Source organism: Sus scrofa, chromosome 5, assembly GCF_000003025.6.
Source record: "Sus scrofa isolate TJ Tabasco breed Duroc chromosome 5, Sscrofa11.1, whole genome shotgun sequence".
NCBI classification, from domain to species: Eukaryota; Metazoa; Chordata; class Mammalia; order Artiodactyla; family Suidae; genus Sus; species Sus scrofa.
In genome coordinates, this window is record NC_010447.5 from 85,303,655 (window position 1) to 85,331,426 (window position 27,772).

Below are 27,772 nucleotides of genomic sequence, written 5' to 3' on the forward strand. Positions count from 1 at the left end.
TCCCACTCCCTCCCCTTCCTCCTTGGACACCACAAGTCTGTTCTCCAAGTCCCTGAGTTTCTTTGCTGTGGAAAAGTTCATTTGTGCTGTATATTAGATTCCAGATATAAGTGATATCATATGGTATTTGTCTTTTCTTTGACTTACTTCACTTAGTATGAAAGTCTCTAGTTCCATCCCACGTTGCTGCAAATGGCATTATTTTGTTCTTTTTTATGGCTGAGTAGTATTCCATTGTGTACATATACACCACATCTTAATCCATTCTTCTGTCGATGGACATTTGGGTTGTTTCCATGTCTTGGCTATTGTGAATAGTGCTGCAATGAACATGTGGGTGCATGTGTCCTTTTCAAGGAAAGTTTTGCCCAGATATATGCCCAAGAGTGGGATTTCTGGGTCATATGGTAGTGTGGGGAGATAATTTTGAAACTATGTCAATATCCTGTTTCTGAAAAATCTCACACCCTCTCATTTTAACATCCATTGATGTTTCTTGCCTGATTCAATGATGGTTGAAAATGGTAATTTTCTGAATACTTGTTCCCTCTACATTTTTTAATTGAACATTCTACTCTAAAAATGAGCTTTCCTTTCTCATTTACTTGCTATCATTATGAACTTTTGTATTCTGGGTTATAATACATTACTTTTTTTTTTCTTTTTTCTTTTTTACAACTATACCTGTGATGTATGGAAGTTGCCAGGCTAGGGGTCCAATTGCAGTCACAGCTGCTAGCCTAGGCCACAGCCACAGTCTTGCCAGATCCCAGCCAGATCTGAGAACTACGCCGTAGCTTGGCTGGATTTTTAATCCACTGAATGAGACCAAAGATCGGACGCTAATCCTCAGGGGCACTATGTCAGGTCCTTAACCCACTGAGCTACGCCAGAAACTCCTATTTTGGGCATTCTTAACTGCAGAATTGAATTAGGTTCTATTTGCTCAAGCTGAGAACACATTTACTTTCTTTACATTTGTATAAGATTGTAAGTTCTACAAGAGTTTGTTTGGTTTATCTGTGGATTCTCAGCACCTAGGGTGCCCGAGATGCATAAGAAAGTGTTCCATAGTTAAAGATCTGGTGCTGTCACTGCAGTGGCTCTAGTATGGGAACATCCATATGCTGTGGGTGGGGACAAAAAAAAAAAAAGTAAATTACCCTAGACTGATTTAAAAATCTTGATAATCAAGCTATATTATGCTGAAAATAATAAGCCAAAATTAAGGCCATTTATATCCTACTTACTGATTTTCTAGTACTCCACCTGTGTGCTCATTCTAGTGTAATGATATGAGCATAAAGATTAAAGTTTAATGGCATTTTTTCCATCCAGCATCCAAAACAGCAACTCAACATTTCAATTGTTACTTTCCAGTGCAGGACTGCTTGGCAAAACTCTCATAGTAGGAAATATTACAAATTACAGTGAGTTCCATAGCGACACCTAGTGTCCACTTTTTGTAAAACTGTTTAGATTCTGGGATATTGTTTCTGAGGTAGCTTGTGGCCATATGACCAGGCACTATTTTTAAAGTCCTGAAGTAAACAGCTTAACCAAAGTCTACTTATTAGTCCTTGTTATGATTTTTTTAGATTATATTGTGAAATGTGGTATTGTTTGGGGTTCTCACTATATACGTTTTAACTGGATTAGAATTTACTACAGTTGACATTGAAGTCTGACAAATACTGTTTTGTTGGGGTTTTTTTTGTCTTTTTAGGGCTGCACTCGCGGCATATCCCAGGCTAGGGGTCTAATCGGAGCTACAGCTGCCGGGCTACGCCACAGCCACAGCAATGCCAGATCCGAGCTGCGCCTGCCATCTGCACCACAGCTCGTGGCAATGCCGGATCCTTAACCCACTGTGCACGGCCAGGGATTGATCCCGAAATCTCATGGTTCCTAGTCGGATTTGTTTCCACTTCATCGCGAAGGAAACTCCACAGGTAGTCAATTTTAGTTAATGTTCCACTTCCAGTTGAAAAGAACATGTGTGGTTGACAGAGTTATGACTGTCATGACCTTTACCTCTTGGTAATAATCTGTGGCTATGTTACGTTAAACCACATAAGAACTTTGCAGATGTAATTATTAGAATAGGAGGATTATCTTTAGTTATCCAGATGGGTCAACTACAATCACATGAGCCCTTAAAAGTATAACAGGAAGGCAGAGATTTAAAACACGAGAAGGACTCGGCTGCGTTTGCTGGTTTGAAGATGGAGAGGACCAGACGTAAAGCATGAAAAGGTATTGAATTCACCCACATTCCTTAATGAGTTTGGATGTGGATTCTTGCCAAGAGGCTCCAGTAAAGAATACAACTCTGCTGAATCCTTGATTTTGGTGCTGTGAGGCCATAAGCAGAGAACTCAGCTAGGCCACAGTGTGCCCAGCCTTCTGACTCATCGAAACTGTGAGAGAATAAATGGGTATTGCTTTAAGTTGCTGAATTTGTAGTAATTTGTTATGGTAGCAATAGAAAATTAAAAGAACATGCATTCTGTCTTTGTTGTAAGAGGTGTTCTACATATGTTATGTCAGTTAACAATTGTTATACAATAATAACAAAAAACCGACAAAACTTCGTTGCTTAAAAAAACAGAGGGTTGGAGTTCCCGTCGTAACAAATCTGACTAGTATCCATGAGGACACAGTTTTGATCCCTGGCCTTGCTCAGCAGGTTAAGGATCTGGTGTTGCCGTGAGCTGTGGTTTAGGTCGCGGACGCAGCTCTACTCTGGCTGTGGCCTGAGTTTACAGCTTCGATTTGACCCCTAGCCTGGGAACCTCCATACGTTGTGGGTATGGCCCTAAAAAGGCCAAAAAAAAGGTAAGACAACAAAGTGTTGTATTCAGAACACATAAAGAATTCTTACAACACAATGAGAAGACAACCTCCAAATTGGCCAAAGATTTAAACAAACCGTTCATAAAAGAAAATATGCACATGTCCAATCAGAATATCAGAATGTGAAATGTTCAAAATCCTTAGTCACCAAGGGACTACAGATGAAACCCACAATGAGATATTGCTACATACCTACTTTATCTGTGGACAAAGAATGCCACCTGACTTGTCAGCAAGCAAAGGTTGTTGGAGCCATCAAGCTATCAGCATGGACTGTGAGCTCTGAGGGAATTTAGGATGGAGACAAAGAGAATGCCCCTAACAGTGCACCCTGAGGGGATTCAGGATGGGAAAGAACAGAATACTGGCCCAAGATAGTTGAAGTGCCTACAAAAGAATGATTTCAATGAGCCCAGGCTCTTGCATTTCTCTTGCATCTTCCCACATGTAGAAAAGCACTAAATTCATTAAACTGAGATGTCTGGTTTTCTTTAATTAACAGTAATCCTTTGATGCTATGGCTACCTGATTTTTGTTGCAAAAACTCCTGCACATCTTGGCTCCTCCCTTACCTTTTTGGAGCAGTCTTTCAGAGTTTATCTGAGAGGCTGTCTTCTGGGCTTAAGTTCGCAGAAAGTCTGCCAAATAAAGCATCGTTCTCAACTTTAAGTTGTGCTTTTTAAATTAAAAAAAATTTTTTTAAGTCAACAAACCAAGATCAAATAGACTGAAAATACTAATGGCAGGAATTTCTGGTAGGATTGCAAAATGTTAAAGCCATTTTGAAAAGGGCAATGTTTTATGAAGTTAAACATGTGCTTACTGAAAGACTCAGCCATGGCTTTTTTTTTTTTGGTTTGTTTTTTGTTTTGTTTGTTTTTTGCTTTTAGGGCCACATGGATGGCATCTGGAGGTTCCCAGGCTAGGGGTCAAATCAGAGCTACGGCTGCTGGCCTACGCCACAGGCACAGCAATGCCAGATCCAAGCTGCGTCTGTGATCTACACCACAGCTCGAGGCAACACCAGGTCCTTAACCCACTGAGCAAGGCCAGGGATCGAACCCGAAACCTCATGGTTCCTAGGATTCGTCTCCGCAGCACCATGACAGGAACTCCTCAGCCATTGCATTTTTCAGTAACCAAGAAAAATGAAAACGTGTGTCCACTCAAAAACTTGTAGGCAAATGCTTATACCTTACCTATTACAATCTGTGCAGCAAAAGCAATTATTTGTGGGATATTCTGAGCCATAATTGCCTGATTCGAAAAGAAGAATGAAAAACATAGATAATGAAAAACAGAGTAGAAAAACAGACTAGAGTAGATAGTACATGGATGGATATGGATATTAAAGATATTTTTTAAAAAACCAGCATGGGGAAGCATCACTGTCAAGTGAATTAATGGAGGTCTATGTTCCTCCCCTTTTATTCATTTTCATTTTTATTTATTTATTTTTGGTTTTTAGGGCTGCATATGTGGCATGTGGAAGTTCCCAGGCTAGGGGGTCGAATCAGAGCTGCAGTTGCCAGCCTATGCCACAGCCACAGCAACACCAGATCCAAGCCGTACCTGCAACCTACACCGCAGCTCAGAGCAACGCCAGATCCTTAACCCACTGAGTAGGGCCAGGGATTGAACCCTCATCCTCATGAATACTAGTCGGGTTCATTACCACTGATCCACACTGGAACTCCTTATACATTTTTAAAGTGCATTAAAACATTTTCTATTTTTCTTCTTTGAAAACCTCATCAAAGGCCTTTTGTATAGGGTTGTCAATTGGGTGTTCCTTTGCTTAGGAGCAGCCCAGACTCTTGGACCTACAGGTCCAGGATGTTTCTTGACAGAGACTTTCAGATGTTCTACCCTGCTCTGGAGACCAGCCTTAACACACAGGGAAGGCTTTGTCCAGAGACGCATGAGGGGAGGTAGCTGATAAATGTGCACGAGGGCTCTGTTCCACAGGGAGCCCAAACGGGCTCAAAATTCCAATCCCTGGCCATGAATCGCTGTGTTTGAGAGTTTAAACTGGAGCCATCTGCCATACCTACGGAGATGTTCTATGCTTCAGATCCTAATTATCACTGCAACTCCTGTCCTGCCCAAAAAATGTTGCCCCATCTTTCAGAGCAAAAGAAAGTTGGTATATCCAGCCCAAGGTCAGCCACAGAGTGGTAAAGCCTTTCAGAAAAAAGGTCGTTCTTCATGATCTGGAGTGTACTCTGCCTCAGACAACTGGGCACGGCAAACGCATGCTCTACAAGAGGGTTCCAGGCCCATTACACAGAGCTGTGAAATAGTCAGTAAGGCGTCCTCAGGGTGGGAGAGGAGACAGAGAGAGAGGAAGATGAACCCATGGCCCCTGGCCACCATCCAGCCAAGCAGATCTCTCTACCCTTTCTGGAACTTCCTGATTTCTAATTCTACCCATTCATTTAAAACAAACAAATATATATATTTGTTTATATATATATATATCTCCCAGGTATAAGAAGTCAGCTATTTGCTGAATTTCCAGCAATAAGTTAGACATTTGCTGGATTACTTACCCCTTGCGGATCTAAGCTTAGACCCCACTAATTCCACACTCTGAAGTTCTCCTGGGAATCTCTGCTAAATCCCAAGAAATTATACCCCTTGGTCTCTTCTGTCCTCAGATCCAACTTCCCTGTATATTCTGCTTCTGCTTCTCCTCAACCCAGAAAACTAGCCCTGAGGCAGGAGATAGTTGGGCTCTGGAATAGACACAACTAGCCACCTGTTTTTACTTCAGGCTAGAAATAACAAGCACAAGGTAAATAACTGGCATTTGTCTTCTGCAGACCCCTTGACAACGGTAATGGCAGGGCAGAGAGGGGCTAAGCCCTGCTTGGGCAAAAGATCAAGAGACCCCAACTCCACATGCACAGAAAGACCCCTCTGGGTCCAAAAGGAGGGGACGCTAAGCCATAACATGTCGAGCTAATCTTCCCACGAGGCCTCACTTTGAAATCCCTCTTGGCCAAAAGAGGCACACACATACTAGGGAGGGCCCTGGGTCAGGTAGGTGTGAGAAATAAAACAAGATAATTGGCAAAAAAAAAAAAAAAAAAAACTCCCCAAAGATCCAGAGGAACTCTCCTATACAAGTGATTGATATCACCTCTCTGGTGAGCTCCTCATTCATGGGGACACCCCCGCAGCTCCTCTTTTGGGGGATATTACTGCTTTGCTTCTGCTTTAGATAAATAGACAGTGTGCTCTCCCACATGTTGTACTATGTTTCTAACAATAAACTTTGTACCTCTTTTTACAGTCTTTGCCTCCTTGAAACATTCTTGCTTTCAACAAGGAGCAAGAACCAGGGCGATTCTGCTTTTAGCCTCTAGCTGGTCTAGTGGCTACGATTTCTGGTTTTTCATCCAGGCTGCCCAGGTTCACTTCTTAAGCCAGACCTGTCTCTTCGAAATCAGCGCCACATTTAACTTCACTTAAAATAATTCACTCTTGGCGTTCCCTAACCACTAGGCCACCAAGGAACCCTCAAGCTCTTTAAATTTTGACAGTTGGAGTCAACTACTTTTTTTTTTTTTTTTTGGCTGTGCCTGAGGCATGTGAAATTTCCTGGGCCAGGGATCAAACTTGCCCCACAGCAGCAGCCTGAACCACAGCAGTGACAATGCTGGATCCTTGACCTGTTGAGCTACCAGGGAACTCCTGCAGTCAATTACTTTTGAAAATGGTCAAAAGATTTGAACAGCCACTTGAGCAAATGAGACATACAATTTGAAAATGAGCACATAAAAATCCCATTAGGGAGTTCCCGTCGTGGCGCAGTGGTTAATGAATCCGACTAGGAACCATGAGGTTGCGGGTTCAATTCCTGGCCTTGCTCAGTGGGTTAACGATCCGGCGTTGCCATGAGCTGTGGTGTAAATTCCAGCTGTGGTGTAAGATCCTGTGTTGCTGTGGCTCTGGCGTAGGCCGGTGGCTACAGCGCCGATTGGACCCCTAGCCTGGGAACCTCCATATACCGCAGGAAGTGGCCCTAGAAAAGGCAAAAAGACAAAAAAAAAAAAAAAACCTATTAAAAATAAAAAGAACTAATTAAATGTGACAATTATCAGAAGTTTTAAGCTAAGTCAAGTTTCTCAACCTCAGCACTATTGACATTTTGAGTCTGGTAATTCTTTCTTATGGGGTTGTCCTGTGTATTGTAGGATGTTTAGCAGCATCCCTGGCCTCTTCCCATAAGTAGCTGTCTCCTCAACCCCACTTGCATCAAGTTGTAACAACTGAACACCTCCAGATATTGTAGAGTGATTAAGAAGGGTCAATGAAGGAACTTTCTGGGGTAATAGAAATATTTTGTATGTTGATTCTATTGTTACTTACATGACTAGATTTACAGGTTTTGTGAAATTTAGTAAGATTTTAACCATTGTCTCTTCAAATGTTTTGTTTGTTTGCTCCCCTCTTCTGGTTGGTATTCCAGTTACATGTATGGAAGACCGCTTGGTATCATCCAAAGCAGGCAAAGCACTGAGACATTTCCTTCTCATGCTTCAGTTTGGACAATTGCATTGCTTTGTTCATTCATTTGCACTGTCTAATCAGCTAAATCTACCTAGTAAAATTGTTTCGATATTGCAGATTTTCATCTCAAGTTCCATTTGGTTTCTTTCTGTTCATGTTGTTAACTTTTTCAGTATATTTACTAATAAATCATTTCTTGGTGCTTCTATTTTCTTCTGCTAATGGCTCACGTTTTCCTACTCCTTTGCATCTAGTTATTTTATTGGATGCTCAATGCTGTGACTATTATTGAAGGTCTGCATTTTATTGCCTTCCTTTAGAGTGGTCAGTTTTGTTCCAGAAGACTTACTAGGTCAGTTTGATCCCTTCAAAGCTTATTTTTTTAAGTTCTACTAGGATGTATCGAGAGCAGCTTTTATTCTAGCACTCGTTAAGTACTATTCTGTGGCCTTTCAAGGATGTATACTAAATATCCTGGGTATTTTACAAGGTCTCTCCCCTCTGGTTTTTGTAATGTGAATCTCTCAGCCCTTTGTGAGTTCTGCAAGTGTTCAGCTCAAAGCCTCCGGTAGGTCTTGTTTACACGCATACATAGTTTGGTATTTAGCCAGGCTCAAGGGGCTCCTATGCAAATTTCTGCAGCTCTTTTCCTCCCTTGTTCCCTTTCCTGTTACTCTTTCCCACACATTCTAACTGCCTCACCCTCCTTGAACTTTGATCTCTACCTCCTCAATGAACCAAAGACCCTGCGCTCTGCTTTGGGACCTTACTTTTATCAATAGTCATAAAGTGCTAGAGGAAAAAAGTGCAATTTTATAGCTCACTTTTCTCTTCTTTCAGGGACCAGTCATATATGTTATCCAATGTCAGAGTTGTTTCATGTATTTTGCCTACTTTTTTAGCTTTTTATAATGGGAAGACAAATCTATTACTGGTTTTTTGGTCATGTCTAGAGACAGATGTGAAAAGCAATGTTGTTTCTTTTACCATCTAATAACAGGCAAAAATACTGTAAACCATTTGAAAGAGGCTAGGAAACAAGTTCTTGATTTGGTGCAATGGGAACAGCAGTTTCTGGAGCACTGGCACGTAGGTTTGATTCCCAGCTCGGCACAGTGGGTTAAGGATCTGGCATTGCCTCAGCTGCGGCATAGGTCACAAGCGTGGCTCGGATTTGATCCCTGTCCTGGGAGCTTCATACGCCTTGAAGCGGCCAAAAAACAAGAAAAAAAAGAGGCTAGGGAAAACTTAAACGTAATCATGGAATATTAAAAAAAGACCCCATCTGCCAGTAAGAACCAAGCTTCCCAATTACCAAAAATACAAATGGGCAATGAACAAAAATGATATTAAATGATCAATAAATAGATGAAAGCTGCGTTAGTGTTAAATTAAGCTTCTCAGTCTTCTTGATATTTTTTTACTTACTGAGATTTAAAACACAGTATACTGCACAAAATCTTAAGTATACAGATTGATGAAATCGATGTTTATGTTATGTACATACCATGTTAACCACAACCTGGATAAGATATAGAGCATTCTACCATCCTGCAAGTATTCCTCATGTCGGCCAATATCCACCTTTCCCCCAAAGCAGGCACTATCCTGACTTCTACCACTGGAGAATATCCTTGCCTCTTTTCCTACTATAGGAATTTTTGTTTGTTTTGGCAGCACCTGCAGCACGATGAAGTCCCTGGGCCAGGGATAGAAATAGTGCTGAATTGCAGCCTGGGTCACAGCGACCCCAACACTGGATCCTTAGCACACTGCACCATGAGGGAACTTCCAAGAAATCTGAATAGAGTCATACACTAAATACTTTTGTCCCAGGCTTGTTTCATTCAATATTATGTCTGTGCAACTCATCCGTGTTGTTATATGTAGCTGTAGTTTGCTTATTTCGACATAGTATTCCATTATTATTTCCATTCTACAAATCAGAATATTCTATTCTCTAGTCTGTTGGTGAATGTATGAACTATTTCCAGTTGGGAGATATTATGAAAAAAAAAAACAAACCTTATTTTCAGCATTTAACTAAATTTTTTTGTGGGTATATTTCCATGTCCAACTCAGGTTGGGTAAAAACCTGAGTAGAATTGAAGCAGGAGACAGATGGGTCCCAGACTGAGCAAATGTAATCTGTTTCCTGTGAAGATAAAGATTATAGTATAGCACAGGGAACTGTATCTAGACACTTATGATGGAACATGATGGAGGATAATGTGAGAAAAAGAATGCATATATATGTGTGACTGGGTCACCATGCTGTACAGTAGAAATTGACAGAACACTGTAAACCAACTATAACGGAAAAAATATAAATCATTTAAAAATTAAAAAAAGATAAAGATCACAGTTAGGAGCAAGAAGGAGCTGTGTCCTGCTTGGATAAAAGATAGGGACCATCTATTTCTCATTCTTGAGGTCAAGGAGACCTCTGCAACACAACCACAAATTCACAAAAAGTTTCCTTGAGGGTCAGGGAAAGGAGGGCACCAGACCACAAACCCTTGTGCTAGAATCCATCCTGGCTAAAAGATGCTCGCACACACAGGGGAGGGCTGAGTCAGGCCAAATGTGAGCTCAAAGCCAGATGAAGCAAGGTGATTGGCCAGAGGAAGCCTGGAAGGACCCCCACCCCCACCATTCAAGTGATTTAAACCAATTCTGAAGCATGTGGGGCTCTCCTCACCTCTTGTTCTTTCTTTCTGTACCCCCCACCCCCACCACTGGAGCTACAATGGAAACACACAATTTCTACTTTTTTTTGGTTCATTTTTTTTCCGTCTTTTTTGCTTTTAGGGCCGCACCAGCAGCATATGGAAGTTCGCAGGCTAGGGGTCTAATCAGAGCTGTAGCTGCAGGCCTACACCACAGCCACAGCAACGCTGGATCCAGGCTGTGTCTGCGACCTACACCAGAGCTCACAGCAATGCCAGATCCTTAACCTACTGAGCAAGGCCAGGGGTTGAACCTGCGTCCTCATGGATGCTAGTCAGATTGGTTTCCACTGAGCCATGATGGGAACTCTGGTTTTTCTTCTAACCTTCAGATAGTTACCTAATTGCCAACAGATGATCTCCATTTGGATTTATTCAATACAGCATCTGCTTACTTACTATGGCCCAAATGTTGTGTTAGGTTGCTAGAATATCTCACAGAAATACAATGTATTCAAATCCAATGTCCATCTTCGTCCCCCCATATTTAGTCTTTCTTTAGAATTCTTTCAGGGACTGGAACTGTCTTCCACTAGGCTAGCCAAGTAAAAAAAATCTCCAGGAAATTTTTTACTTATCTATGTCTCATCATGTTTTATTGAGTCTGTTAAGTTTACCTCTGCAAGAGAACTCAAATCTATCTTTCTCCAGTCTCATGGCTCTTCATCCATATGCTTTGATATATCTTTTGGAATGATGAACAGATCAAAGCAAACACTCCAAAGAAATGTCCCTGTGAATTCCAAAGCAATACTTAACATTGTTTTCAAATGCTGTAGCATGGCTAAACTAACTTATCTACATAACCCTTCCCATTAAGATAGTTGTGGTAGCCAAACTCCAAGATAAGCTCTGATTACCCTGCCTCCTGGGTATTCACCCTGTGTAGTCCCTTTGCTATCTGACCTGTAAAACCAATAGTACATGGCAGAAGTGATGATATATGACTTCCGAGATTAGGTTATATAAATGCTGTGCCTCCAGCTGTGGGTGCATATTCTTGGATTATTCAGGGAAAAGCCAGCTGCTTCTCCCTGAGGGCACTAGGGTAACCTATGACGTCCCCAGCCCAATAGCCTGTAACGAACTGAGGACTGCCAATTACCCTGAGTGTGGCACATCCTGCCCCCGTTGAAACTTCAGATGGCACTGTGGCTCTGGCTGACTGTTAACTACAAAGTTATATGAGCCAGAAGCATATGGCAAAGTCACTCCCTGACTTTTTTTTTTTTTTTTTTTTTTTCTGCTTTTTAGGGCTGCACCCAAGGCATATGGAGGGTCCCAGGCTAGGGGTCTAATTGGAGCTACAGCTGCCAGCCTATGACACCGTAATGCAGGATAGAAGCTGAGTCTTCGACCTACACCACAGCTTACTGTAACGCTGGATCCTTAACCCACTGAGTGAGGCCAGGGATCAAACCCGAAACCTCACAGTTTAGTCCGATTCGTTTCTGTTGCACCACAACAGGAACTCTACTCCCTGAGTTCCAACCCCATAGAAATGGCAATAATTGTTTTAAGCTAAGTTTTGTGATTCCGTAGCAATAGATAATTTAATTCTTCTCCCAATCAAACCATAAACTTAGTATTAATTTGTTACTAGAATAAAACACGTACATTTTACACTGCTTCACAATTTCAAATTATTCATGATCACAAGATCACTATGTTAAATTCTGGACAACAAAGACAGTAGTAATTTAGCATAAACACATTTGATTAGGATTGTATTTTGATAGCTTTGATTTATTCCAAAAAGGCTGACAAATTTTTGGTTCTTTGACTTACATGAGTTAAACATTACTAATTCCTTTTAATTAAAGAACAAACAACATTTTAACAGCTAATAAACCTATATTGTGATTAATGAGGATCAAATGTTTTTTAAAAACTACTCCCCGCCCCCCAAAAAATAAAATAAAAAATAAAACTACTTCCCCTAAAGAATGCCCAAGACAAGTTCAAGATATTTCTAAAACTGCATCCATGCACTGCCAAACATTATACCTGGCACAATGGAGGCATTAAATAAATATCTGTTGAAATGGGCAGTAAAATTTTACAAGCAATCAATTTCAAAGCACTGTGAACACAGACAGAATAAATGTTATCAAGTGTCAGTTCAACTAATGAGTCCATACCAGAACATAACAAAATTGATCTGTTTTAGGTCTCCCTGCACTAAAAATTCCATGTCTCCTTCCCTGTTTTCTTCCTAAATCTTTGGTGGGAAGATGCTGTGTGAACTGTGACTGCTAATTCAAAGTGACAGACTGATCACATGAATCGAAGACATAAAAAAAAAATACATTGCAAAAAAAAACCTGTGTGAAGATGGTAAAGAGATTAAGAAACAGAAAATGAATTAAAGTCAAGAGGGTTCAAAGTTAAATGGCTACAGACGAAGATTAAAACTAGAAGTGAGCCTAAAAAGCCTGAAACGTACAGGCGCCACTGAATTTGTGGAAGGAGCATGGATGAACAGAACTGGTTCCGCCAGTATTCAGAGCCTGGGTCTTCAGGTCTCCTTTGCCATTACCGTGTGCAGCCAGACTCATCATTTCAGGCAAGTTTCTTAACCTGTCCCAGTGTCAATTTCCTAATTTGTAACGACAGAATAAGAAAATACCCACTTCTGGAATTCTCTTGTGGCTCAGCACTTTAAACACCCAGCTTTTTTTTGTCTTTTGTCTTTTTAGGGCTGCATTTGCGGCATATCGAGGTTCCCAGGCTAGGGGTCTAATTGGAGCTACAGCTGCCGGCCTATGCCAGAGCCACAGCAACGCGGGATCCCTAACCTGCTGAGCAAGGCCAGGGATCAAACCCACAACCTCATGGTTCCCAGTCGGATTCGTTAACCACTGAGCCATGATGGGAACTCCTAAACATCCAGTGTTGGCCCAATGCAGTAGCTCTGGTTCTGCCACTCTGGCAGTGGCATGGGTTCGGTCCCCAGCCTGCAGAACTTCTGCATGCTGTGGGTTGTGGGGCAGAAAATATCTACTTCACAGGATTATCATGAGGATCAATACATATCATGAATCCATACATAGCATGTGTATAGAACAGCACACGTAGCACATACTATAAGCACGCAATAAAGCACACTCTGTTAAGTCTTTGATGCCATCTGCTTTCTAATTAAGTACAGTGTATATATTACTTTGAGAATTACTAATGTAAATAAAATCACCTTTGGGGGGACACAAGAATCGCAGAGAGAGAGAGGCATTTTCACCTTGTGAATGTAGCTCCATGATGAATATACTGCAGCAACATCTCTGCTTTGTCTCAAAACAAGACTGAAAGGAGTTCCTGCTGTGGTACAGTGGGTTAAAGATCCAGCTTTGCCATAGCTGTGGCTCAGATTCAATCCCTGGCCCGAGAACTTTCATATGCTGTGGATGCAGCTGAAAAAGAAAGAGGGGGAAGAAAAAAAGAAAGCAAGACTAACAATCATGAGCACCACAGATAAGCGCCTCCAAGAGCTTCCCTACATCATTCTGAGAGTCTAATGGCTAGAGATTGCTTACCTAGGAACAAAAGAGGACCAGATTACTATCATGATTAGAAGCAAAATACAGAGTAGACTGAAATGAGAATTAAAACTCAATAATCCATAAATCTCACATATAAAATGTTATCAGGGAGTTCCCACCACGGCTCAGTGGAAACAAATCCAGCTAGGAACCATGAGGTTGTGGGTTCCATCCCTGGCCTCACTCAGTGGGTTAAGGATCCGGATGTGGCTCGGATCTGGCATTGCTGCGGCTCTGGCATAGGCTGGCAGCTGTAGCTCCGATTCTAGCCTGGGAACCTCCATATGCTGCAGATGTGGCCCTAAAAAGCAAAAAAAGCAAAAAAAAAAATGTTATCAGGAAATCTTATAGTTTGTCCTATTTGGAAAGTATTTATTGCAATGACAAAACTAGAGGTTAATTACATTTTTATTACTGAATTATATTGTAAAATCTACATCTACAATTTTAATCAGGAAGAAATGCTTTGCATTTACATCAAGGACACATTTATTCTAGTGGAATAAAACAGACACAGACAAAAGACTAAGTACACATTAAACGAAAAAAAGAAAAGACTACATGTTTTTATCTTGACCTACTTAGCTATTTTGGAACATATCTTTCCTATTAGAAAATTGATCTTACATACATATTAAGTCTGCTTTCTTTTCCCATATTTCTGAACATTAAATGCAGCTTCTTACAACTTCTAATTATAAACAAAAGATTGAAAACAATATGGGAAACAAAGAAAGTACAAGTAGACTGTTATCGCTGTAGAAAGGCAAGGCTGAGTAAAAGTGCTCCCTCTGGGGCTCATTTCAAAGATACACTTTTACTCAGAGAGGCAAGCATTTCTGATGTAGGAGTAAGTTTCCCATTGCCTTTGCAGGGAACAGAACTATAAATGTTTCTAGTCAATGGCCAAGTAAGCGAAAAATATCTACAAAATATCTACAAGCTAATTATCAGATGAGGGCTGATCCAAATCAAAATGCTGTGTTGGTCTCAATATACATCTTTAGCTTTTCCTTTTTAAAAAGGATCTTTTTATTTCAGATGATATTTAAAAACAACTTACATTTTTAATGTGCTTTATGGTCAATGACTGTAAAGTCGAAACTCAATGATTAAGTTCAAAATTTTTGTTTTACTTGATTCTATGGAAATTTCAAATACCTACCTACTTTACCAAACCAAGTTATACGTGAGGTAAGTTTTAGCTAAAAAAATTAATCACAAAGATACAGTTAACCCTTTCAAGAGTAAACAAAAATCATAATGCCCGCCTCAATTTCAGAGTTTATAAATCCTGTGTATCCAAGAAAAGTTCACTATGTGATTTAAAATGAAAAGCACATGGTTTTTACACTTTCAAATCAAATTATGTTGGGAAATTTGGTGCAAAAAAACCCAAAAAAAACAAAAACTTGGCAAAATTTGTTTTTGGTAACAGAAGATAATTCACTAATGAATCCAAATGGAACCTAAGATGGGTGTTTAAAATTTCTAACTTCTAAATACACACACACTTATTTATCTAAAAAATATTTTGGTAACAAATTGGATTGACAGAATAAATGTTCTGTTGTAAATAAAAAGTTACGAGCTTCCAATTTTAGCCTTATAGCCAGCTAAACAGGTTTTAAAAACATGTATGGCTGTTTTTTAAAAACATGGATAGCTGTAACAGTTCTCCAAAGCACGGACATGTTACACTGATAGATCCCTGCTAAAAATCAACTGCATCTAAATGGGTTGGACATTCATGATACTAGAAATACTTTAAAAAGTGAGTACAATAGGGCTACAATAACATTACAATTGATAAAATTACAGGAGATTATCGCTATACTTTCCCCCATAAACACCATCAAACTTTGTTGCAGTTACAAAAAGAACAATCCCAAATTACTTTTTCTCTTACCGAATTTCATGTTTCACATCTCTAGTTTTTATTCAGCAGAGAATTCTTAAAATCTTTTCTGTAAGAATTCAAAGTATTTAAATGTATAGCTTCACATTATACCACCATGTTTTGCCCTTCTTGTTTCCCAAATACACAAAAACAATATAATTTTTCTCAAAAAAGAAATAAGATGTCCACGTTAAAAAAATAAAGCCTACAAAAAAGTTCCAGAGCTAAAAAAGATTATTCATATGGCACGAAGTGATCTCCTAGTCCAAAGTCCAAAACATTAAATGAAGTCCATTTATATATATCTTGTTTGCTTTTCAATGGAATATTACATTTATTGAGGTGAAATCACATTTTTTTTGTTCTTGAGTCAAGAAATGTACGCAAATGTTTTCTTTATACAGTTATTAAAAATAGGAGACCAAGTTGAATGTGCCAAAGAGATATTGTTCAGTTGGCATTTTTAGAGTTATTAGAAATAAACTGATAGAATGGATTTCCTTGGTTGGTTTCCATAGCTTGGTAGACCAAAAACAAAAAAATGGCCACAACAACAAAAAGCAAAATTTTTATCCACATGGGAATGGAGCGTCCCTTTTTTGTCTTTTCTGACTTGACATCTGCCAAAGGAACATACTTAGGAATATATTTAGATGAAAAAGATTCTTCCATCCTGAAATCACTGAGTTCTAATGGTCGGCCTGCCGCTCCTTTGATTGGTCTGCGGCAACTAGCACTGTTGGGAAGGAAAGGAGGAAGAGAAAAATAAGTATTAGATAAATAATAGAAAATGTTATTACCACTCCTAAATCCAAACACATTCCATGTATTATTAATAGTGAGGTCAGCCAATGTATTTAAAAAGTAAAACTCCTATACATTTTCCATTTGAAGAGTTAGATGTGTATCTTATTAGAAAACAATATTCAGAGTACTGATAGATATTCACTAAATTTGCCTTCTTAAAGGCTTTTCAGAGCAAATATATTTAGGAGATAAGAAAGGAAAAAAGGTAGTTTGGTTGTGATTCCTTCAGTCAGGAAACAATTCAACAGCTATCTAAAAGCAGTTTTTTCAATTAGAAAAGAGAAACCCATGAATAAAAAATGTTTTCCTTCTTACTAGGTTTCAGTTTAGATTTTGAAACTAGGAGTTCCCGTCGTGGTGCAGTGGGTAACGAATCCGACTAGGAACCATGAGGTTGCGGGTTCGGTCCCTGCCCTTGCTCAGTGGGTTAAGGATCTGGCGTTGCCGTGAGCTGTGGTGTAGGTTGCAGACACGGCTCGGATCCCGCGTTGCTGTGGCTCTGGCGTAGGCCGGTGGCTACAGCTCCGATTCAACCCCTAGCTGGGAACCTCCACATGCCGTGGGAGCAGCCCAAGAAACGGCAAAAAGACAAAAAAAAAAAAAAAAAAAAAAAAGATTTTGAAACTAACCCAATTTTCAAGAATATGAACTAGTTAGCACTTAGAAGAATTAAAGCACTCCCCAAAAGAACAGTTTAATTCTGACAACAGAGGTATAGTAATTTTCTGAAGAATCAAAAACTAAAATTCCTGTTTATGTGTGTGTGTATATATAAACAATTATGTTGTACATTCTAAATATATACAATTTTTAATATGTCAAGCATATCTCAATAAAGGTGGAAACAAATAAATCAATATGCCCTAATAAAATACATTAATACTTGTTTCAATGTATCTGAATACCTAATTCCCGTTGGTGTAGATGCTTCGAAGGGAAACATTTCCTTAAGAATATCCCTTTCTACTCTTCTTTCCTCTGTTTTTTCTCCCACCTAATAAGAAACAAACAAACGCAAGTTAAAACTTAGTGTAAATGTGCAATAATTAGAACACAGTTTTAGACAGAAATTTTGGAAACAGAATGCACTTAAATCTATCCAACTTTTACAACTGCCATTTCTAAATTCATTCTTGCTTAATTATCCATACATGTCCAAGGCTCTCTTCAAATTTCCTCAATGTGAAGATATGTTAAAGCTGTAATGGAGGCAGGGGAATGGGAATCATCACACATTCAAATAAGTTAAAAAATAAATTTAGTACAGCTAATATGGCAGTGCAAGTTAAGTTCCCTCCAATACTTTGCATTAAGGGTACATTGTTTCTTCCTGTTAATTTTGTAATAAAACAAATGATTAAGTATAAAAGATATCACATTAAAATGGTTCTTTTAACAAATTTTAGTGTATGTTTTTAATTAACTGTAGATCAATCCAATCTTCCTAACTTAAAAAACAAATTTTTAACAATCTGATTGTTCTGATGGAGTATTACTTTTATGCCTAGATAAAAATAATCTTTGGTAAAGAATCAGTAAATTATAATGTATCATGCAGTTAGTAGTTTAAAGCTTAATTTTACAGAAGTAATTCAAGTATCATACAAAGTAACTTCAAAATCTCATCTGACCTTTCAATGAAAGATAGTATAGCTTCCCCCACAGCCCAAGTTAACAATTTGAACCCACATCCATAACAAAGAGAACATATTATAAGCAGCACAAAAATGACCACTCCCTTGAAAAGTGGAACTTAAAGAGGCACATAGCAGCAAGAGGATAGCATTAGTTTGTCATATATAGACACCCCCACCCAATAAAGAAAGCTCTGCTCCCTCCCACTCTGAACAACAAATAAAAATATTTCCTCATTAAAAGATCAATGATAGCATCGATCTAAATTTTATTCATTTACTTCAGCTCTTGTCAATGGTTTCTTTGGTGTTCTTCTGGGTATGTCTGAGAATTCAGTGATTGGCAGAATAGGAGCTGCATGCTTGAAATTTCCAGTCACCCTATTGACAACCTGCCAAGATTCAAATTATTCAGACTCAGAATTATCCAAACATAACAAAGACACGTTAAAAGAAAAAAAAGATAGCTGATTTCTGTAATATGTGAAACTTTCTCTTAATTTAGGCATAAGAACCTAGAAATAAATATATTCAGTGGTTTACATGTGGTGGAGAAGCCTTATCATTTGCTTTTAATCCTTAAAGCACTAAGGATTCTTACACAATGAATTATATATATATTAAAATAACTATATTGAAAAATTCTAGAATTCAGAGTTACATGGGGAAAATGAGTTTAAAATGTTTAAAAACATGTAAGTTTGAGGTCTGCCAAAATTCACCACCTCCCCGATTTTAATTAAAGGCTAATTTACAAAGAATACCACTTGTATAGTTTATGAAACATATTTACTAAGGTTTCGTTGCTTGAAGCCATTATAGTTTCAGCTATGGGAGTACTCTCTGAAATTACTGCACCATCTATACGAAAATGTTCTGAAGTTTCCACCTGTTAGTTTGAAAACAAAACAAAAACAATAAATATAAAATAACCACTAAAACCCTACCAATCTGAAAACCCAATTCTAAGCAATAAGCCTTGCATCACCCTTTTCCTCGGAGTGCGTCTCGACCCTCTTGTAGACTCCCTAGTTAATGCCTGCAGAGGTCCGCCTTTTGAAGATCCACTTGTCCATTCAGTCTCAGTTATTCCAGCTTGAGAATAGCTCTATTCAAGCATCGACATATTAAAAGTTATATTCTAACAGCAAATACCTTAATAATGGCCACATTAGCACACTGAGAAGCCAAGTTTCCAAATGCTGGTATGTGCAAATAATGCTACACCCTCAAAATGTACTGATTGAACAGATATGTAGGCATCAGAGAACACTTAAAAGTATGGTAAATACAATAGAATCCAACTAGAGGAGCTTGCATATTATAATTAAAGTGTGTGTGGGGAAAGTATGTCAATTTATCACTGGCTCCTCTTGTGACTTGCTGTTTGCTATCTAGCTCTAGTATTATAGCTGCATCCTTGGCTGTCTACACAAAAAAGCAGGCATGACTTGTAAGAAAGTCATTTGTTACATATAACAAGTCAGTTTTTAAAAAAAAAAAACAAAACAAATTTTATAATCGTTATCATAGATTAAACATTATTGTTAGGATTAGGATTATTCAAATAGAATCAGTTGCAATTATAATCCATACACAGCTATCTGAACTTAAAAATTCCCAGGTCTCAAACTCATCTTACAAACAGATGATAAAACTGAGTAGCAACAAAAACCCGACAGTCACCTCTTTCATGAACAGGCAAGCCTAAAATATCATTGCCAAGCCTCAGTGCTACTCAATCCTCACTACTAAAAGAAAATGGTAATAGGAATAGACAGACCATTGTTCCCTTCGAGTCCCAGATTTATTTCTCCCTGAAAAGAGGACTGATTTTCCTTTTTAAAAAAATAATTCAGGAGTTCCCGTTATGGCTCAGTGGGTCAAGAACCCAACATAGTGTTGGGAGGATGTGGGTTCAGTTCCTTGTGGGTTAAGGATCCAGTGTTGCTGCAATTTGCAGCATAGGTCACAGATGTGACTTGGATCCCACACTGCTATGGCTGTGGTGTACGCCTGTAGCTGCAGCTCCAATTTGACCCCTGGGCCCAGAACTTCCATATGCCGCATATGAGGCATTAAAAAAAAAGAGTACTCACATAGTTTAAAACCACTAGATCAGTGCTTCTCAAACTATAAAATACATATCAATTACCAGAAGCTTTTGTTAAAATGCAGATTCTAATTCAGTAGCTCTAAGGTGAGGCCTGAGATTCTACATTCCAAGTAACAAGTTATTCAACTCTGAAACCACTATTACCAGAAGATTCTTTTACTTAAGGACATCCATCAATGATTAACTACACTAGAGTATGCTTATATTGTCACTTTTGCTTTCAAGCTAATCTTTTATCTAAATAACTGATGTTTTTATATAAAGTTAGTATCAATTTTACAGACAGGTGTATTTTATCTCAGGACAAGAGCAGTCATCCAATAAGTATGCTTAGTTGGCTGGAAGAATTACTATCAAAACCCCACAAGGTACAGACAATCTCATACATCTTATTTTGTATTTATCTATATTTGGGATTGACCTAAGAGTTTCCCCTTTGACTCACAATCTGAAACTCAGGGTTCATTTTCCTGCTATCAATTAGGAAAAATCTGCTGAAGGTAAACTTAATGTTAGTCAAAAGACAAATCTATAAACAAATTACATGTATTACATAACAGATGCTTATTAATAGTTAAATTCCTGATGATGTGACTAGAAGGGACCACTAGTTTTATTTATTTTTTCTTTTCTTTTCTTTCTTTTTTTTTTTTGTCTTTCTGCCTTTTCTAGGGCCACTCCTACGGCATATGGAGGTTCCCAGGCTAGAGGTCTAATCGGAGCTGTAGCCACCAGCATACGCCAGAGCCACAGCAATGTGGGATCTGAGCCACGTCTGCAACCTACACCATAGCTCACGGCAACGCTGGATCGTTTAACCCACTGAGCGAGGCCAGAGATTGAACCTGCAAACTCATGGTTCCTAGTAGGATTCGTTAACCACTGCGCCACAACGGGAACTCAAAGGGATCACTAGTTTTAATCACAGATTCTCAATCCTGGAGGCACCGTATCATTTGGGAAGCTTTTTAAAAATACCAAATGCTCCCAACCCTGCTTTGGACCAATTAAGTCAGAATCCCTTCTAGAACAACCTGAGCAAAATTAAATTTTGTAGCTCCTGAGGGGATTCTAATGTGCAGCTGGGGTTACAATTGGTTTAAGACAATGTCACTGACTTATGATGCATCTCAAAGCCAATTTTTTTTTTTTTTTTTTTAGGGCTGTACCCGCAGCATATGGAGATTCCCAGGCTAGGGGGCCAATCGAAGCTCCAGCTGCTGGCCTATGCCACAGCCAGAGCAACATCAGATCAGAGCCACGTCTGCGACCTACACCACAGCTCATCTCAATACCACATCCTTAACCCACTGAGCAAGGTCAGGGATCGAACCTGCAACCTCATCGTTCCTAGTCGGATCTGTTAACCACCGAGCCACGATGGGAGCTCCAAAGCCAAGTATTTTTTATTTATTTATTTATTTAGGTCTTTTTTGCCTTTTCTAGGGCGGCTCCCGCGGCATATGGAGATTCCCAGGCTAGGTGTCTAATTGGAGCCATAGCCACCGGCCTACACCACAGCCACAGCAGTGCGGGATCCGAGCCACATCTGCAACCTACACCACAGCTCACAGCAATACTGGATCCTCAACCCACTGAGCAAGGCCAGGGATCGAACCTGAAACCTTATGGTTCCTAGTCGGATTCGTTAACCACTGTGCCACGACGGGAACTCCATTAGTTCTTTTTTTAATGGCTGCGCCCTTAGCATGTGGGAGTTGCCACACCAGGGAATGAACCAAACCACAGCTGTGACTTACACTGCAACTGCAGCAATGCTGGATCCTCTAACCCACTGCACTGGGCTAGGGATCGAACCTGCACAACCCCAGCAACCTGAGCTACTGCAGTCAGATTTTTAACCCACTGTGCCACAGCGGGAATTCCCAATTTTATCAGTTCTTAATATCATTATCTAATTTAGAATTAATCATTGTTACAGAAAACTGTCTTTCACGCAACTAATCCTGAAGACTAAAAAAATTTTTCTACCAGAATCTACTATAAAACAAATGACTTTGAGAAGAAAATATAAATAAAAAATAACAAAATTAGAATTCAGTGTTTTAACTACTTAGTAAGTAAGATGGACCAAACAATTATTGATTGAAAAGGAAGAAACTCATTGTTATGTAAAATTAGTACAGTGACTACTATATGCTCTGTGGCCAACATAAGAATTGCAGCATCATCCATTTTCAGCAAGATGGTCTATAGAAAGTCCTCAATTTATCACAGAGACAACAGGAGGAAGAAACAAAAAACCCTATCAGTTAAAAAGTTATTCAGAAGACATCAGGCAGTTGAGGCACATGGAGAATGCAGGAGCTGGGTTATTAAAGGAGGCTGTAAATCCCAGTCAGTAAAATACAAGCTCTAAATAAAAAATTTATAACCTTGCTCTGAAGAACTAACAATTTAGTAATCAATATGGTTTCTCATATTTACTTGTTTTTTTTTTTTTGGTTCTTAAACAGCATCATATTTCTTTCATTAGAGAAGTATTCTCACACATTATTTGGGGGAATGCAAAATGGTTCAACTCTTATGCAGGGGAACTTGCTAACATATAGCACTAATACCCAGCAATTTCACTTATAGGCTTCCTGAAGATAAACTGGCTAAAATATGAAATGACATGTAAAAAGGCTCTGTTGGTTTACCTTTGCTTTATTCGGAATGGCACATAATTGAAAACAATCTAAATATCCACCAAAAGCAAAGCGGCTGAACAGATTACAGTAAATCCATAAAATGCAATACCACACAGTGGTACAAGCGATGAAGATGATTACACTACACTGTCCTATGGAGTGATCATCAGGATATGTGTTTAGATTAAAAACAGAAACAGAAATGTGCAATGTAGGCTGCCTTTTATATAAGGATGGGAGCATAAATAAATTCATAAATCTATGTATTATATTCTCAAAAAGAAACAAAGTATAAACCAAAACTTAAAAAACCCACATATATAGTCTCAATAATTAAAAAATACAAATAAAAAAAATTCTTTCAAGTGATTTTAAGCATAGTATTTTATATTCTACAGATTAGAAAAACCTTCCCCCAAAATCTGAAATTGCAATTGTCAGCTTACTTTTAGTAGTAATACTGTTATTTAAAAACATTCTTGAGGAGTTCCTGAAGTGGCTCAGGGGTAACGAATCTGACTAGTATCCATGAGGGCACAGGTTTGATCCCTGGCCTTGCTCAGTGGGTTAAGCTGACATTGCTGTGAGCTGTGGTCTGTGGTGTAGGTTGCAGACACAGCTCGGATCCGGCGTTGCTCTGGCTGTGGTGTAGGTCAGCAGCTACAGTTCCAATTCGACCCCTAGCCTGGGAACCTCCATATGCCACGGGCACAGCCCTAAATAAAAAAAAAAAAACAGAAACAAAAAAAACTTGAGAAACAATATTAAGAACCAAGATATTCAGCGTAAGAGAAAGAAGATACAAGTTTAACACCTATAAGTTGGCATATATTCATAAATTTGAGGAATTCATGACCTATAGTCTTTCTAAAAAAATAGATATTCCTAGGAGTTCCTACTGAAGCACAACAGGTTAAGGATCCGGTATTGTCTCTGCAGTGGCCCGGGTTTGATCTCTAGTCCAGTGCAGTGGCTAAGGATCTGGCACTGCTGCAGCTGTAGTGTAGGTTGCAGCTGCAGCCTGGATTTGATCCCTGGCCCAGGAATTTCCACATGTCACAGGTGTGGACAAAAAAGGGGAAAAAAAAAAATTTAAGTGCTCCTAGGTCTACCTACTGAAAAGGCCCAAAACAGTGACAACCAGGTAGGAATGAATACCCTTTGTATTTAGACTGTGGGTAGCCTCCAAATAATACTTTCCATTAAAAGGATTAAAGTTGTTTGGAAAAATGACTGACTTGACAGGAGGCAAGAAATACACATGAGCCCAGGGTATATTATTATGCCAGAAAACAAGAAAGTATCCAAGACACATGGGGACAGGAGTTTCCTTTGTGGCTCAGCACGTTAGGAAGCCAACTGGTATCCATAAGAGTGTGGGTTCAATCCCTGGCCTCACTCAGTGGATTAAAGATCTGGTGCTGCTGTGAGCTATGGTATAGGTGGTAGATGTGGCTCAATCTGTGGTGCAGGCTGGCAGCTGCAGCTCTGATTTAACACCAGCCTGGGAACTTCCATATGCTGCAAGTGTGGCCCTAAAAAGCAAAAAAAAAAAAAAAAAAAAAAAAAAAACCCCAACCAAAAAACCCCCCAAAAACACAACAACAACAACAACACAAAAAAAAAAAAAACAGAAAAAAAGAAAAAAAAAGAAAGAAAAGACACATGGGGGTCAATAAAAGGATAGAGGAACCAACTCAGTAATTCCCAACAGCTAATGATGGTACAATTTGAATGTGAAAAAACAGTGATCAAGTGATCAAGAATCAAATATATTAAAAACCTTACTAGTAAAAAGACTTTTATTGATCACCTTTCAAAATGACTATGGCACTTTGGAGTTCCTGCCGTGGTGCAGCAGAAATGAATCCAACTAGGAACCATGAGGTTGCAGGTTCGACCCCCGGCCTCGCTCAGTGGGTTAACGATCTGGTGTTACCATGAGCTGTGGTTTGAGTCACAGACACGGCTTGGATCTGGCATTGCTGTGGCTCTGGCATAGGCCGGCAGCTATAGCTCCAATTGGACCCCTAGCCTGGAAACTTTCATATGCCGTGGGTGTGACCCTAAAAAAAAAGACTATGGTGCTTTAACTTGGAAAATGGCAAATAAAAGCCAAGTAAGTATTTATCCTGGCCTTCCTGTATGAATTTTATTTCAAGGCAACTAGACAATTCATGACAAAAAGTTCTTTATAAAAAAATTCCAGGAGTTCCCGTCGTGGCGCAGTGGTTAACGAATCCGACTAGGAACCATGAGGTTGCGGGTTCGGTCCCTGCCCTTGCTCAGTGGGTTAACGATCCGGCGTTGCCGTGAGCTGTGGTGTAGGTTGCAGACGCGGCTTGGATCCTGCATTGCTGTGGCTCTGGCGTAGGCCAGGGGCTACAGCTCTAATGCGACCCCTAGCCTGGGAACCTCCCATATGCCGTGGGAGTGGCCCAAAGAAATAGCAAAAAGAAGAAAAAACAAACAAACAAAAAAATCCAGTTATAGGGAGTTCCCCTGTGGCACAGGGGGTTAAGGATCTAGTGTTGTCACTGGAGAAGACTGGGTTGCTACTGTGGAATGGGTTCGATCTCTGGCCCAGGAACTTCCTCATGTCACAAAGCATGGCCAAAAAAAAGGGGAATTCCAGTTATAGATGTAAAGGAATGAGAGAAAGAGAAAAACCACCTTAACGACTTGAAATAATGGATCTAGGCAATAATCATAAACGGCTGTCATAACCACTAAATGAAAAGACAATGTGGAACTTACAATAGATGAACTAGGCTTTCAACATCTGAACCCATTAGCAATTAATTTTAGGATGATGTACCTCTGATATGATGCAACGTGATGGCTATAACACTATTTATGAAGTAGTCTTTTTTTTTTTTTTTTTTGGTCTTTTTAGGGCTGCACCGCAGCATATGGAGGGTCTCAGGCTAGGGGTCAAATCAGAGCTGTAGCTGCCAGCCTACACCACAGCCACAGCCACATCAGATCCTCAACCCCCTGAGTAAGACCAGGGATTGAACCCACGTCCTCATGGATATTAGTTCCTTACAACTGATCCACAATGGAAACTCTTTATGAAGTATTCTTGTCAAAGTAACTGAACTCAAATCTCACTAATCCTCTAGATCTGTACTGTGCAAAATGGTAACTATTAGCCATACATGGCTATTTAAATTAGATAAAATCAAAATTTTAGTTTCTCAGCCACAAAAGTCACACTCCAAGTATTGTGGCTAATGGCTACCGAATGAATAGCAGATACAAAACATTTTCATCATCACAGAAAGGTCTATCCCCCACCAAAGAGGTCTAACTTCCTATTCTACAGGAAATACAGGGGACAGAAAAGCAAATGAAATGACCCTTGAAGAAGCAATCTGCCAAATCCACAATGTGAGAAATTCTGTAGAGAACTAACCTAGTTTCTTCACCAAATTAACAGAGGGAGGGGAAAGTTATAGTGGCAATAAGTACAGATTTAAAAGACAAAACAAATCCAAAAAACACTAAATGATTTGTGGACCTTGTTTGAAACCCGATTTGAACACTTCAATCATAAAAGAGACATCTCTGAGACTGCAGGTGACTGTATATAGGATGTACAGAGCTTTGAACACAGGAGGAAAACCTTATTTTACACATACACACAATGCCACAACACTCCAAATAAAATAGTTCTTTCACATCTAATATACATAAACAAAAAGCAGCTTATATCCTTTAGAGATATATACTGAAATACTGATATCTTAATGTAGAAATGAGAGGACGTCAGAGATTTGTTTTAATATATTTAAGCAACAAATTACAAAACCAAAGGAATTAAAAATGCTAAAGGGTGAGGGTGAAGATGAAAAAACTAGTAAAATGTTGACAACTGTTCTGTAACTGAAGGGTCATTAAACTCTTGCCTCTAGTTTTCTATGAGATTTAAATTTTGTATAAGGCCCCTGTCTAATCCTGCCTGTATCTCCTAAATCTATTCTCTTTTGACTATTTTGTCCCTCAGTTAAGATTCCCCAAGTCAAACAATTACCCCTTAAACCATATTTAATACCATCCTCCCTCTCTTTAACCTGTTACTTCAAAGTCAACGCATTCTCGCTAGCGTGATGCCATCTTGCCTTCATAAATTGGACCAAAATTCTCCATGTCTATTTCAGTGTCCTTCACCTGATTTTCCTAGTTTCTCTTGCTCTGTTATTTCCTTATTCTTCAGCAGGCCCTTGTAGTTCTTCCCGAGTAATAGCAGATAAAAGGACAACAAAATATCTACTCCAGTCTTTGGTTCAATATTAAACAAAATCTTCTTTCATTCAAAGCTCTACACATTCTTCACACAGTCACCAAGTTCATTTCTAACAAACAGTTCTGAAATTCAACTTTAACTACATCAAACCAAGAGAGACACACAGATTAAGAAATCAAGAACATTTCCACTGAAGATGTATGGCTTTAAAATGACAAAAAGGGAGTTCCTCTCATGGTGCAGCGGAAATGAATCCGACTAGGAACCATAAGGTTGCGGGTTCGATCCCTGACCTCGCTCAGTGGGTTAAGGATCCGGCATTGCCATGAGCTGTGGTGTAGGTCACAGACACGGCTTGGATCCTCTCGGATCCTTCGTCGCTGTGGCTGTGGTGTAGGCCAGAGGCTATGGCTCTGATTTGACCCCTAGCCTGGGAACCTCCATATGCCGTAGCTGCGGCCCTGAAAGACAAAAAATAAAATAAAATAAAATGACAAGAAGAAAATGGAAAAGATAAATAGTCAGCCAGACAAATCTTGCAATGAGACAGAAAAAGGGTAGGGAAAATGACTCCAGAGATGGCTGACTTGTAAACTGTCAGCCGAAATCAATGTTAGATTAGGCAATAATTGGTTTTCTCGAAACTAAGTTCATTTATTCCTGTGCTTATTTTTCCCTTAGTTTCTTACATTTTCCTTTGGAAAACTGCATCTTGCCTCACCCACAATAAAAAAGGTAAATTTCTATTTAGGGTAAGGAAAGTGATCAGT

At 39.3% G+C, this 27,772-nt stretch overlaps 1 protein-coding gene across 1 annotated transcript in view; it reads right to left on the reverse strand.

The window, feature by feature from the left end:
* TMPO (thymopoietin) overlaps positions 13,994–27,772 on the reverse strand; it is a 28,881-nt gene continuing 15,102 nt past the window's right edge. Inside the window, 5 exon segments of the mRNA NM_001348754.1 lie at positions 13,994–16,278; positions 17,255–17,343; positions 18,265–18,375; positions 18,777–18,872; positions 18,972–19,091. Of these exon segments, the coding sequence (NP_001335683.1) occupies positions 15,993–16,278; positions 17,255–17,343; positions 18,265–18,375; positions 18,777–18,872; positions 18,972–19,091 (702 nt within the window). The 3' untranslated portion in view covers positions 13,994–15,992.